The 10,633-nt window shown below is 44.3% G+C and overlaps 1 protein-coding gene across 1 annotated transcript; it reads right to left on the bottom strand.

Annotated features, from left to right (window-relative positions):
- Positions 1–6,388: 6,388 nt before the first annotated feature.
- LOC126558571 (post-GPI attachment to proteins factor 2-like) lies at positions 6,389–8,953 on the bottom strand. Its single transcript, XM_050214609.1, has 6 exons — positions 8,516–8,953; positions 7,682–7,816; positions 7,130–7,291; positions 6,938–7,043; positions 6,648–6,866; positions 6,389–6,554 (listed from the first exon to the last, which is right to left on the bottom strand). The coding sequence occupies exons 1-6, from the start codon at positions 8,855–8,857 to the stop codon at positions 6,394–6,396; spliced, it is 1,125 nt and encodes a 374-aa protein (XP_050070566.1). The 5' UTR covers positions 8,858–8,953; the 3' UTR covers positions 6,389–6,393.
- Between the last annotated feature and the right edge of the window lie 1,680 nt (positions 8,954–10,633).

Here is a 10,633-nt window from a genome sequence, read left to right as displayed (position 1 = left end):
ACTTTGAGGGTTTTTCAGAAATTACCGACGGATTTGCTTTAAAACCTGAAGCCAACTTTAAGAACGAAACAAGAAATAAATGTGATTAGAGGAGATGCCTGAAGCAATTTCAATTCAAAACTTGGTGTGCCGAGGCTTGCTTTACTATAAAAGAAAATTAAGCAAGTTGCAATTTAGGGGAGTTGCTAGAAGGACGGGAGATGGAAGAAGTATCTTAGGTGGTGTGTGGGATCAGGCCTGAGGATGCCCAGCTCATGCCTCACCAAGAAGGTGCTCGTCAGCGACCCTGCTCGGCAAGATATGTGGAGAAGCACAGCGACTTCGCTAGCTCGAACCGAAGGCCAACGGAGATCGGATGCAGGTGTGGATGTACACCACAGCCTACGCTCGAGTTTCCAAAGACGAAGATGTTGTGCTCCCTTGTCGATACATCAATAAGCTTCTGCTACAGTGTTTGTCAGGATCTGGATCGACTAATTAATGATGTCTTACTTGTCAAAGTGTCCTTCTCTGAGTGTCGGACGACCCTATCGAGTGCCAAATTGAAGAATAAACATGCAAGTCTATCGTCCTGTAACACGCTCTTGGTGATAGCAAACCTAGTATGCGTTGTTGGTCATTGTCATTCCTGTCATATGCGGCTTTAAAATTGATAAATACACCGTCCAGCACCATCGTCGTTCAATGGTAAATCTCGGCAATTTGGGGCTCCTTTGTGTATGTAAACGGTTTAAAAAAGGGTTTTCTGGAGTCATTTCCATGATACAACCAGCCCACTAGCAAGCCTGGCACATGTAATTCGCTCTACAATCGTTAGAACATCCTACTTCTTGGTGCCAAAAATTCTTCTCAGCATGTTCTTCTCGAACGCGGCTTAAAAAGGTGTCGTCAATTTTTGGACAAAGTCCATGTCTGCGAGGAATATCTCTAAAGGTTCTTTACAGTTCAAGACAGGTTTTTTTGAACTGGAGAAATTTCCTCAGAATTTAGAGGGTCCAGTTGGAAGCCATCTTTGTTGTTATCGTTGCGCAGTTAGACTTAGAGTCCCCAGATTGGTGAAGGTATTGGACGAACGATCGATGACCTATCCGTACATCAACCCTTCATAAATAAGTGTTTGTTGGAGATGCTTGAGATTGCCTCCCACGCGGCTTACCGTGCTAAATATGGACTAAAAACCTGTTCCAATGCACGAAACATTCCGGATGCACAGCAAACCGTGGGTGCTGCTGAGCTGAAGCATTCACTCGCTAAACATCCGGTACTGCCTATGACTTGCCACGTACCGAGTTCTAATAAATAACAGTTAAAAAAAAAGTACTAAGATGTCTGCCCGCATCCGCATGTTGTTCCATAGCTTCACAAATTACCGCAAATCACGCCTGTTCGATTGCGGATGTGTCAACCGTTGGAGAAATGGCAAAGGCCTGCACCGAGTTCGAAAATTTAAAAATCACAAAATCAACCCCAGAAACCGCATTATATTTTAGGTCTTTATTTGTTTTCGCCTGCCTGTTTTGCTTCACTTTGCAAAGTGTTTCCGCTCGTTTCCGCGATTAATTGTTTTCGTTTTTGCGAGCGCGTGTGTGTGTTTGTTTCTTTTATTTTCTCCTTTTTGTTTGCTACCGTCCAACGCCATTATGTTTGGTTCCGTTTTGTAATAGCTATGATGTTTGTTTCTTTTTAGTTTTGTTGCTGTTAGTTTTCTTCGCTATGTTTTATTTGTTCTTTCTGCGTTGACAGTGAGATTTAACGTAATTTATGCTACCATATTTTGTTATTCTCTCTTCCTTTTGTGTGTGTGTGTGTGGTTTTCTCCTCTTTTCGCTGAAATGCACCACTAATTAAATTGTTATCTTACTCACCTTCGCTTTGCTAATTCTTCTCCATTCCACTTCTCCGTGCTTCATTTTACTTCCGTAATTGCTCTGCTGCCGGCAAACAAACGTTCGCTTACGCTATTATTAATCTTTTGTTTGTTTAGTTTTGGTTTTTTTCATTTGGGTTTATTTGTTTTTTGTTCTTTTGTTTGTTTAGGTTTTTGTTCGAAGAAAACTGCCGCCACGGTAAAGGGCAAAGATGCAGTGAAATTGGTTAGGAAAAATACTATAGCACAACACGCCAGCATCTCCTGCACGATACGCCTGACTGTATGCAAGCGCCCAATTTGCGGTGACACGACGAGACGGTTCCAAACGGTGAAGAAAGGCCAAAAGGAACCGGTCTGTTCTGCTCTATATTGACATTCGCCACAAATAGCATTTATTACTGTTTGTTTGTCCAATTACTTTTGCGCATACCTTCACATAATTTTAGTTTCCTACTATACAGCTGCCATGTGTGCAGTGCGCCTGAATCGCGGCAATTGTTGCGTCACATTTTGCTCATCATCCTTTCGCTTGTTTGTATGTGTATGTGTGTGTATTTCAGTATTTTTGAGAACAAATTTAGAAGCAGTAAGGAACAATTTCGAAAAGAAAATGATGCCTATCATAATTACCGATTATTTTGCTGTTTCGTTAAATTTTTTCCTCTATATGTCTTAGAGGATAGTGATGGGAGTTTTGCTCCGAACTTACTAGGTTTGTTCCGTTCCATCAACGATCGAACCAAGGTTTGAATTAAATCACAAAGTAGGTTTTCTGCACCTACATTATCTTGTCAATGAGAGTATTGAAATGAGCAGTCGTACTTGCAAGATGGTTGGCTTGACCAGGGAAGCCGTTAAGCCAAGAAGAACAAAAATATTAGTACGAAAGTAACGTTCAATGTAGCAAAACATAAGCTAACAGATGAATGTGCAACATGTTTTTGGAAAAAATATACGCAAATGGGGATGGCTCGGTGGTGTAAACGGCGCCGGTCTTCAAACGGTGCGACCGGGGTTCAAATCCCATCCGGACGCCGTTCCCCCGTAGTGAGGACTCTGGCTATCCGACAACGCAGTATCGGCAAGTCTAGTAAGCCATTCAGATGGCCGGCGTGACCTTAGAGGTCACGCCTTAGAGACACGAAGAAGAAGATACGCTGAAAACATATTTTTGGAAAATTGGCGATATTGTTGTTCAGATATGAAAAATTACCTTTTTGCAAAGAAATTGGTTCCGAAAAATGGCTCGCTTCGCTTTTCCCCTCACTATTACAGGGTTTTAATAAACTTTTTCTTATCACAAAATGTTTCTAATTAATTCAAATTAAAAATGTTGCAAAACTATGCAGTCGTATAATAGATTCTTGCATATCAGCTAGGGATAGACTCGCAACGCAACTACGCTGCTTTAAAAATTTGGTGTAGATTTTCCAATGATGAAACACAATCAAACTGTCAAATTGCGAAATGTAATTGAATCGTTTATCATTTACATAATGCAAATTCGAACAGATTTGCCAGCGTAAATTAGTAGGAAAACGATGTTTGGAAAGCTTGAACTTCGTCGCGTTACGAAAATTTCCCCTAAATGTATGCAAAACCCCCACACCATGGTTGCAAAGTTCAGGATTCCAGAGCCAGTGTTCCACAATACATTTGAAACATTCAACTAAAAGATACAAAAGATCCATTTTATAAATCGGAGCCCTGTAGGGATGTGTTGGTGAGATGTGTGTGGGTGTGTGTTTTTAACTTTTTAACTCTTTAGAGGTTGTTTGTTTTGCCGTCCACTGTTCGTAATAGGGTTTTATGTTTCCTTTTTTTGCCATATCTTTTTTTTTTGTACTCGCACAGCGTATACTGTATTTGTGAGAGGTTGTTATGATGTTATACCAGTTTTGTATACATTGTTGTACATATAGCGATAGTTGTTCGGCGTGCTAATCGCTTTTCTTTTCCAGTTTTATTAATTACTTTTTTGTTCTGTTTAGTTTTCTAGATTAAGCTTGTTGCTTCTCCTGTTTTTTTATCTTCTTCTATTGTGTTTCTTACAGTTGCTAACAGGTAACCTTTTGTTTGTATATTTCTTCTCTCCGTCTCTTCCTTTGCCTCCCATGTCGGTTTCTCACTTTCCCATTTAGCACGCTCCATCTATTTGTTAGTTACAATTGTTTTTTTTTTTTGTATTGTTTGTCTTACTTTCGTTAGACTAGACTTAGACTTTGATAGAGTTAAAAATAAAACTTAAATAGTCATTATACTATCTCTCGTTGCCTTAGTTTTACGCTCACCCACCCCACCGTGCTGCATAATGGGGGAAGGGAAGTATATAGTAAAGTATAGCTCGATAATAACTTTGCTGCACGCTTCTGTGCTTGAGCGTCACTATAAATCTTTAACACACACGCGCGCGAGCCCGCACACACACACACACACCCAGTCGCACAGAGATTCGACAGATGATGAGGTTCCAATGGGAGGGCGGGAGGGGGGGGGGGGGGAGATGGCATCAAAACGCAACAGGTGGGTGAATCGAAGGATCTTGATCTAGAAACCGGGGTAAGGAAGGAGTTAGAAAAGGGCCGTGTAGTGAACGGTGGGTAATGTGATGTAATCTCTTGCAGGTGCTGCGCAGGAAGGAGCATGGTAAGTAAGCTTCGACAGGTGCTGGTTGATGTACAAAGATCTCTTTTTCTCGCTCTTCTTTGGCTGTTTCCAGCTACTAATTATTTTATAAGTACAATTTTAAATTTTTAGTGGTTAAAAGGAGTGAGAGAGAGAAAGAGAAGAGAGCGCGAGCGAAAGAGAGAGAGAGAGAGTGAGAGAAAAAAATCAAAAGAGGAGTCGAACTTTTGCTAAGTATTGTGCGTTACTTTACGTATCTCCATTTTAGTTTAAGTGTAGTATTTCCACTCTCCATTTATCTTTCTCTTACTCTCTCTCTCTCTCTCTCTCTCTCTCTCTCTCTATTTCTCTCTCCTCTCACCTTTCTTCCATTTTTCGTGTCATTGTTTCTTTAATTCTGCAGAAAAGATTAGCTTCCATTTTGTTTTGTTAACGATACTTCACGTATAAAGCAGAAGTGTTGAAGTACTGCGGATCTTCTCCATTCGCCCATTTCGTATTCGTCGTATCATTGCGCCGATTAAATTTGATATGTGTGTGTTTACGCTTGTATGCAACCTCGGTTGTACGTATCAATGTGGGAAGAGCAGATCCTGCCTTGTATGTGTGAGCGTGTGAGCAATACATCTGTATGTCTCTATCTGGGCGAGTATACGAGTGTCCTTACTTGCTTCGGTTCTGGATGCGTGTAGCTGTGGGTGTGTCTGTGTGTGTGTGTGTGTGTTCCATGCAAGGAAATGCGACGTGTGACTTACTGTGCTAAAGTTGTTTGCAATACTCGGCGTCTACTGTTTCGGCGTCTAAAAAATGGGTACTAGTGTAGCAGAAGGTTCCCAACTAGAAGATGTTAATGGTGAAAAGGGAATGGATCCGCACGAGCCAAAGGAACCAAGGTCACGCAGTGTGTGCTTCAGCCATTAGCCGCGTCGCCTAACCTAAGGAGAGCTCGTTACACGCTGCCGACTACTAAACGCTGCTGCCGGTAATCTGCTGTAGTTGGCTGATCCGCGGGAACGCATACATAGCTACTCTATACGCACTAGCCTAGCACACAGATGGCAGATGTGTATGAAGAAGTATCGATCGGGGAACAGCTCATCGTTCAGCCCTCTGATCACTGACGACCACCTATTTGCTCATCTGTCTCCATCTTGTCATATACATTTATATATATAAAGGTATGGATCGTTAATTTTATCTGTTAAGTTGTATGTATATGTATATATATGTATATATATATACATAAATTTGCATCAACGTGAGGTTTGATGTAGTTGTCTAAATAATTGTTCTTCTCCCTTCTTCTTCTTCTTCTTCTTCTCGTGTCTGAATGTAAGTGCGGCTGTGCGTGTGCGTGCGTGGTTCCTTCTCTCTTTATAATCTATCGATAGAATAATAAACAATACAACACTATATTTGTATATACATACACGCTTTTGCTGGCTGTTGGTGGTAATTTTAAGATATATATGTATACAAATATATAAATTTATATTATATTATTAAATCGATACCCAGACAGGTTTGCTTTGCCTAACCAGCCTGCATAGGCGGTGGTTTTGTGATTATCGCACACACACGCACGCACGCACACCTATCCACATACAACAACAACAAAAAAAAAACTTAGTGCACACACCGCACACGCTGGTCACTAAAAATGGTGTAGCTTGATTGCCGATTGCCACGGCATTGAGTGGTGGCGTTGTCGGAGTTAAGGTGTGAACACTAGCCTCCAGTCCGTTAGGGCCCTAGCTACGTTAGGGCCCGCCTAAACCAAAAACCCACCAGTCAATAACAATTTGCCGAGACAAAAAAAAAAACAAAAAACCAACGAACAGATGGCGGCTGACAGTGCACTGTACTCCCGACATTCCGAATCCAGCGGCTTACGGCGCTCAGTCGAGCTTCCAGCCGAGCGATGTCTGCTGCTTCTTGTACTGCTTCGCATTTTTGGCAATCAGAAAGTGCTCGGTCGGGAAGTCCAGCATGGTGGTGCAGTGAAAGCCCATGTTCGCGGACGCGACAATGTACTCGCACAGTGCGAACCAGCTGAATGCTGCCGAAGGAAGAAACACGAATGGAGTGAGTTAGTTGCTGAACAGCAAAAAAAAAAAAAACAAAACAAAAAATGGAAGTCCTCCAACTGTACCGAGATCCTGGCAGAGGAAGCGATGCTTCAGGAAAAACAGTATCAATCCAACCGTGCTGGCGATCGAGAGGGCAAAGAAGGCTTGCTTGTAGCGCAACGATGACTCCTCGTTCGGTGTTTGCGGCCCGTCCGGCTGCAGGATCTTTAGCAGCTTGAGCGTCGCCAGCATGTACGACAGTGAGGTCGTCATGAAGATGATAAACACCTTCTCGTGCAGTGCTGCAAATAGCGACGGGCAAGCGTTCGTTACGCGCTGGATGCAGTTTCGTGTGTGCCGTTACAATACTTACGATAGTTCTCCTTGTTGGAGATGTAGGTCACTCCGCAGAGGGCGCTGATCTCGACCAGATTAAGCCAGTAGACGATGTTGATCATTCGGCAGGCTTTTGCCATACGCTGATTTATGGTTTATTTTGGGGTGAAGAAAATGTGTCGATACTGATTAGTTCATAATGTGCCAGGTTAGCTAGACGGATACTTACGCCTGGATCGTTGAGACCGGCCACCATAGCACGGTACCAGTTCCGGTAGACGAAGGCAATGATGAAGCGTGGCCCGATGTGGAGTGCAATCGACACACGCCATAGATACCGCTGTGGGCTAACGCCAGTGATGGCACTGATTGACGGTATGATATTGTACACCTGCATATCGGGAACGGACAACGGATACATGAAAATTATCGAGTAAGTCACCGAAATGGAAGCAGGTGTAGAACTGAAGTACCTCTAAGTGTACAGCTACTACCACAGGTGTGAGAGAATGCTCCTCGGTGCGTTTTTAACTACGATTGGTAAAATACTGAGAATATTCGCAATAGTTGAAGTATCATCCCACATTCATCTACGACAACTTAGATATAGTAATACGTTTAGTTACTTAAGCATGAGGCGCACTACAGCCTTGGAGGTGCGTCTTCTTTCTACAAATTCTACCCGACTCTGCACAAACATGTCTGCAACACCCAGTAGAGCACTCTCCCACACCGTGCGCATGTGAGTCAACGGTCAAATAAGTCTAATTAAACTTCATACCCGACAGTGCGTCTCGTGAATTTCCTCTGGCTGGAAGACGTAAGCGGAGACGAAACAAACGAACAAGGTACCAAGCGGTAGCACTAGTGTAAACACACAGATATCACGGAAGCCAATGATGAGGTGCACCACAAGCTACCGACGCCACGACCAGGTACGTAAGCAAATAAACAGAGAGAACAGCCAAGAAAAGAGATAGAGAGATAGAGAGATATAACAATGTAATTGAAGAGACGGAGTAGGATATGTTCTTGCGAGGTAGTAAACGTCAACGGAACGAGCTTTCAATCCCGGAAGCAGTACTACGGTATAAATACCGACCCATACAGCGCAACAATGGCGTGACGTGACGTTTAATGGCACAGGTTTAACAGCAAGTGTGGCAGGAAAGGTGCAGGTGTACGGATAACGCAGAATGTAATCCAAACAACCGATCAGGAGGAATCCAATTCACGGAGGTAGATTATATTGGCCGGTGCGGGGATGCGCCACAAAGTATCGCTTTCACTCACGCCGTTCCCGTAGGTCATTGCACACATCGGAGCATCAGTTTCTATAAATACGCTTTACGGGCTCTGTCCGACCTGGTGTTTATCGGCCTGCTCGAACTTCTGCTGCAACGGTGGCAACAGTCTAGACAAGCAGTGAACCAGACACGATGAAGTATCTGAAATTCGCCATAGCCAGAGCAGTGTAGAGCAGTGTGGCTGGACCTCAAGGATTTCTCCGAGCTAAAATCTACCTCCGGGCGGGACACCAGAAAAAAACAACAACACATACACACACATCGACCACATGGAGAGTTCGACTGACACTCCCTCCCCCGACATTTACCTTATCGGATGAACCTTTGCCTTTCGGTCCTCCGCCATCGTCACCGTAGTGTCCGGTGTCAACTTCCATCGTGCCGGTCGGCGATTCGGTGTGACCCGGCCGCTCTTTACTTCGGTCGTTGGTGCGTGACTTTCGCTGGATGGCACCGGGGAGACTGGCGTGTGCGTTGTCCATCAAATTTCGCTGTTGGTGCGGCTGGTGATGGTGGTGTGGGTCCTGCTGCGACATATGTGAGCATTTCTGGTCGTGCTGTTGCTGCGCGTGGCCGGCCGCACCGGCACTGGTCGTTTGGGGTGGGTCAGCAGTATCCGGCGGTACCCGCCCATCCACCGTCACGTCCATCGTCGTTCGGCTGGAGCTGACCGCTCTCGTCGTCCGGTTTCTTCCTCGCTGCGGCACGTGGGCTGTGTTTAGGGCGACGAGCGCCTTACAGTACTACGAACCTGGGCAGATGATTCACCACCATAGAAGACGAAAAAAAAACAACTTCACTTTAGTACCTGTCGTTCGTAAAGCATTCTACTTCAGTTGGAGATTTGCTTGACAAGAAGAACTCAAATATTAACAAAAGAAAGCTGTGCATCTGCACAGTGGGGAAGAAACTGCCGGGCTAGTTAACCAGCATGCACACATGCATCTGCTCGGCTGATTGGCTTCAATATTGGCTTCAATCGCATGCACCGAGCCAAACCAAGCGTTCCCGGTGGGTGTGTAGCAGTGGTGTGGTTTTTACTTTTCTATATTTGTCCACAAGAAAATGTCAGCAAGTCCAAAACGCGCACGCAAGATGGCCGGGCACAATGTGGAAAGATGCCAACAAGGATGCCAATGTTTCCACCGTGGAACGACTGCCCGAGCACGTAAACATCTGCACGGGTGGCAGCATTATAATACCTTTTTCGTTCGAAAAAAAAAAGATGTTTGAAGGAAACTCTCAAATATAACCTCACATTTCAGCATTGCAGGGATTTTCTTGTTATGCACTGAAGTTGTTGTGCATCAATGCTAGCTTGTTTGATGCAATACTTCCAAGTAATAGGTACACCCATGAAACAGTCCGTCAGCTACACACTGCACACAGCTGACATTAGGTCCCAAGGTCCCAACAGTTAGATAATTCCCGTACTGTAAACAGTACAATCTGGGTACCATCTCACCAGGCAGGCTGGGAAATACTTACCTTCGGTCGCGAAATAGGCGCAGCAAGCAGGAAGCACTTGCAGTTGTACCGATGTTGCACAAAGGTACACGAGGCAGTCGAGTCACCACAAACGCAGCAAAAGATGTGTATTCCTCGGTTCGGTTTGAGCTTTGACGTTGGTTGATAGCTTTTGATTGGTGGACGTTTGTTTCCGTTTCTTTTTTTTTTGCTCGTGGAAGGCTTTAGCAAATCGTTTGATGGCCGACCGGATGGTGGAGACGCGTGGTACCTTGATTGAGTTCACGTCACGCGTTACTCCCTGTGCGATCCTCTCTGTTTGGAGCGAAAAAAAATCCGAAGAAAAGATGTCCAAAAGCCAGGTCAGTCATCACCGTACGCTCTATATCCACCCAGATTGTTCTCCATGTTCTCTCTCTCTCTCTTTCTCTGTCTTTCTCTCTCTTTCTTTCTTTCTCTCTCTCTCTCTGTCGCTCTCTTTCACACACACACACTTTCTCTATCTATCTATACTCTCATTTTATATGACCGACAGGATCTTATAGTAATGGATGTCTTGACACTGCCTTTCGTGAATATATCCCGAAGCTGGAAGGCAAACATACGCAACGGTACGACAACAAAACTGCGTGTTAAATGGTACCTACTACAAGCACACAGAGTGCACAGACACACAGAGATATAGCAAACATACGCATCGTTGTGCGCACTCTAATAAGAACGTAGTTTCACTTCAGGGCTTCTAGGCCCCTATTACCTTCCGGGCAGTCATGCTACTACAGCAAAACAAGGATCAGTTTCCTGCCGTGCTATGGCTTACAGCCACTAACCTGTATGTTGCGGGTGTATGCGCGCGCGTGTGGACTGATGCATGCTTTTCACTGTGTACGTGCTTGCACATGTGTGACAGGCTGTGTGTGTGCGTTATGTAGAAGGATTTTCCAGGCAAACTTTATTTT

Source organism: Anopheles maculipalpis, chromosome X, assembly GCF_943734695.1.
Source record: "Anopheles maculipalpis chromosome X, idAnoMacuDA_375_x, whole genome shotgun sequence".
NCBI lineage: Eukaryota > Metazoa > Arthropoda > Insecta > Diptera > Culicidae > Anopheles > Anopheles maculipalpis.
This window is presented reverse-complemented; position numbering and strand designations above follow the sequence as displayed.

What these genes read in the sequence shown, in the direction of transcription:
- LOC126558571 (XM_050214609.1), bottom strand. Translation starts at nt 8,857, where the DNA reads ATGGACGTGACGGTGGATGGGCGGGTACCGCCGGATACTGCTGACCCA. An exon ending in CCGGTCTCAACGATCCAGGC is followed by an intron (nt 7,044 to 7,129) that starts GTAAGTATCCGT and finishes ACCATAAATCAG; the next exon opens with CGTATGGCAAAAGCCTGCCG. An exon ending in CTTCCTCTGCCAGGATCTCG is followed by an intron (nt 6,555 to 6,647) that starts GTACAGTTGGAG and finishes TTCCTTCGGCAG; the next exon opens with CATTCAGCTGGTTCGCACTG.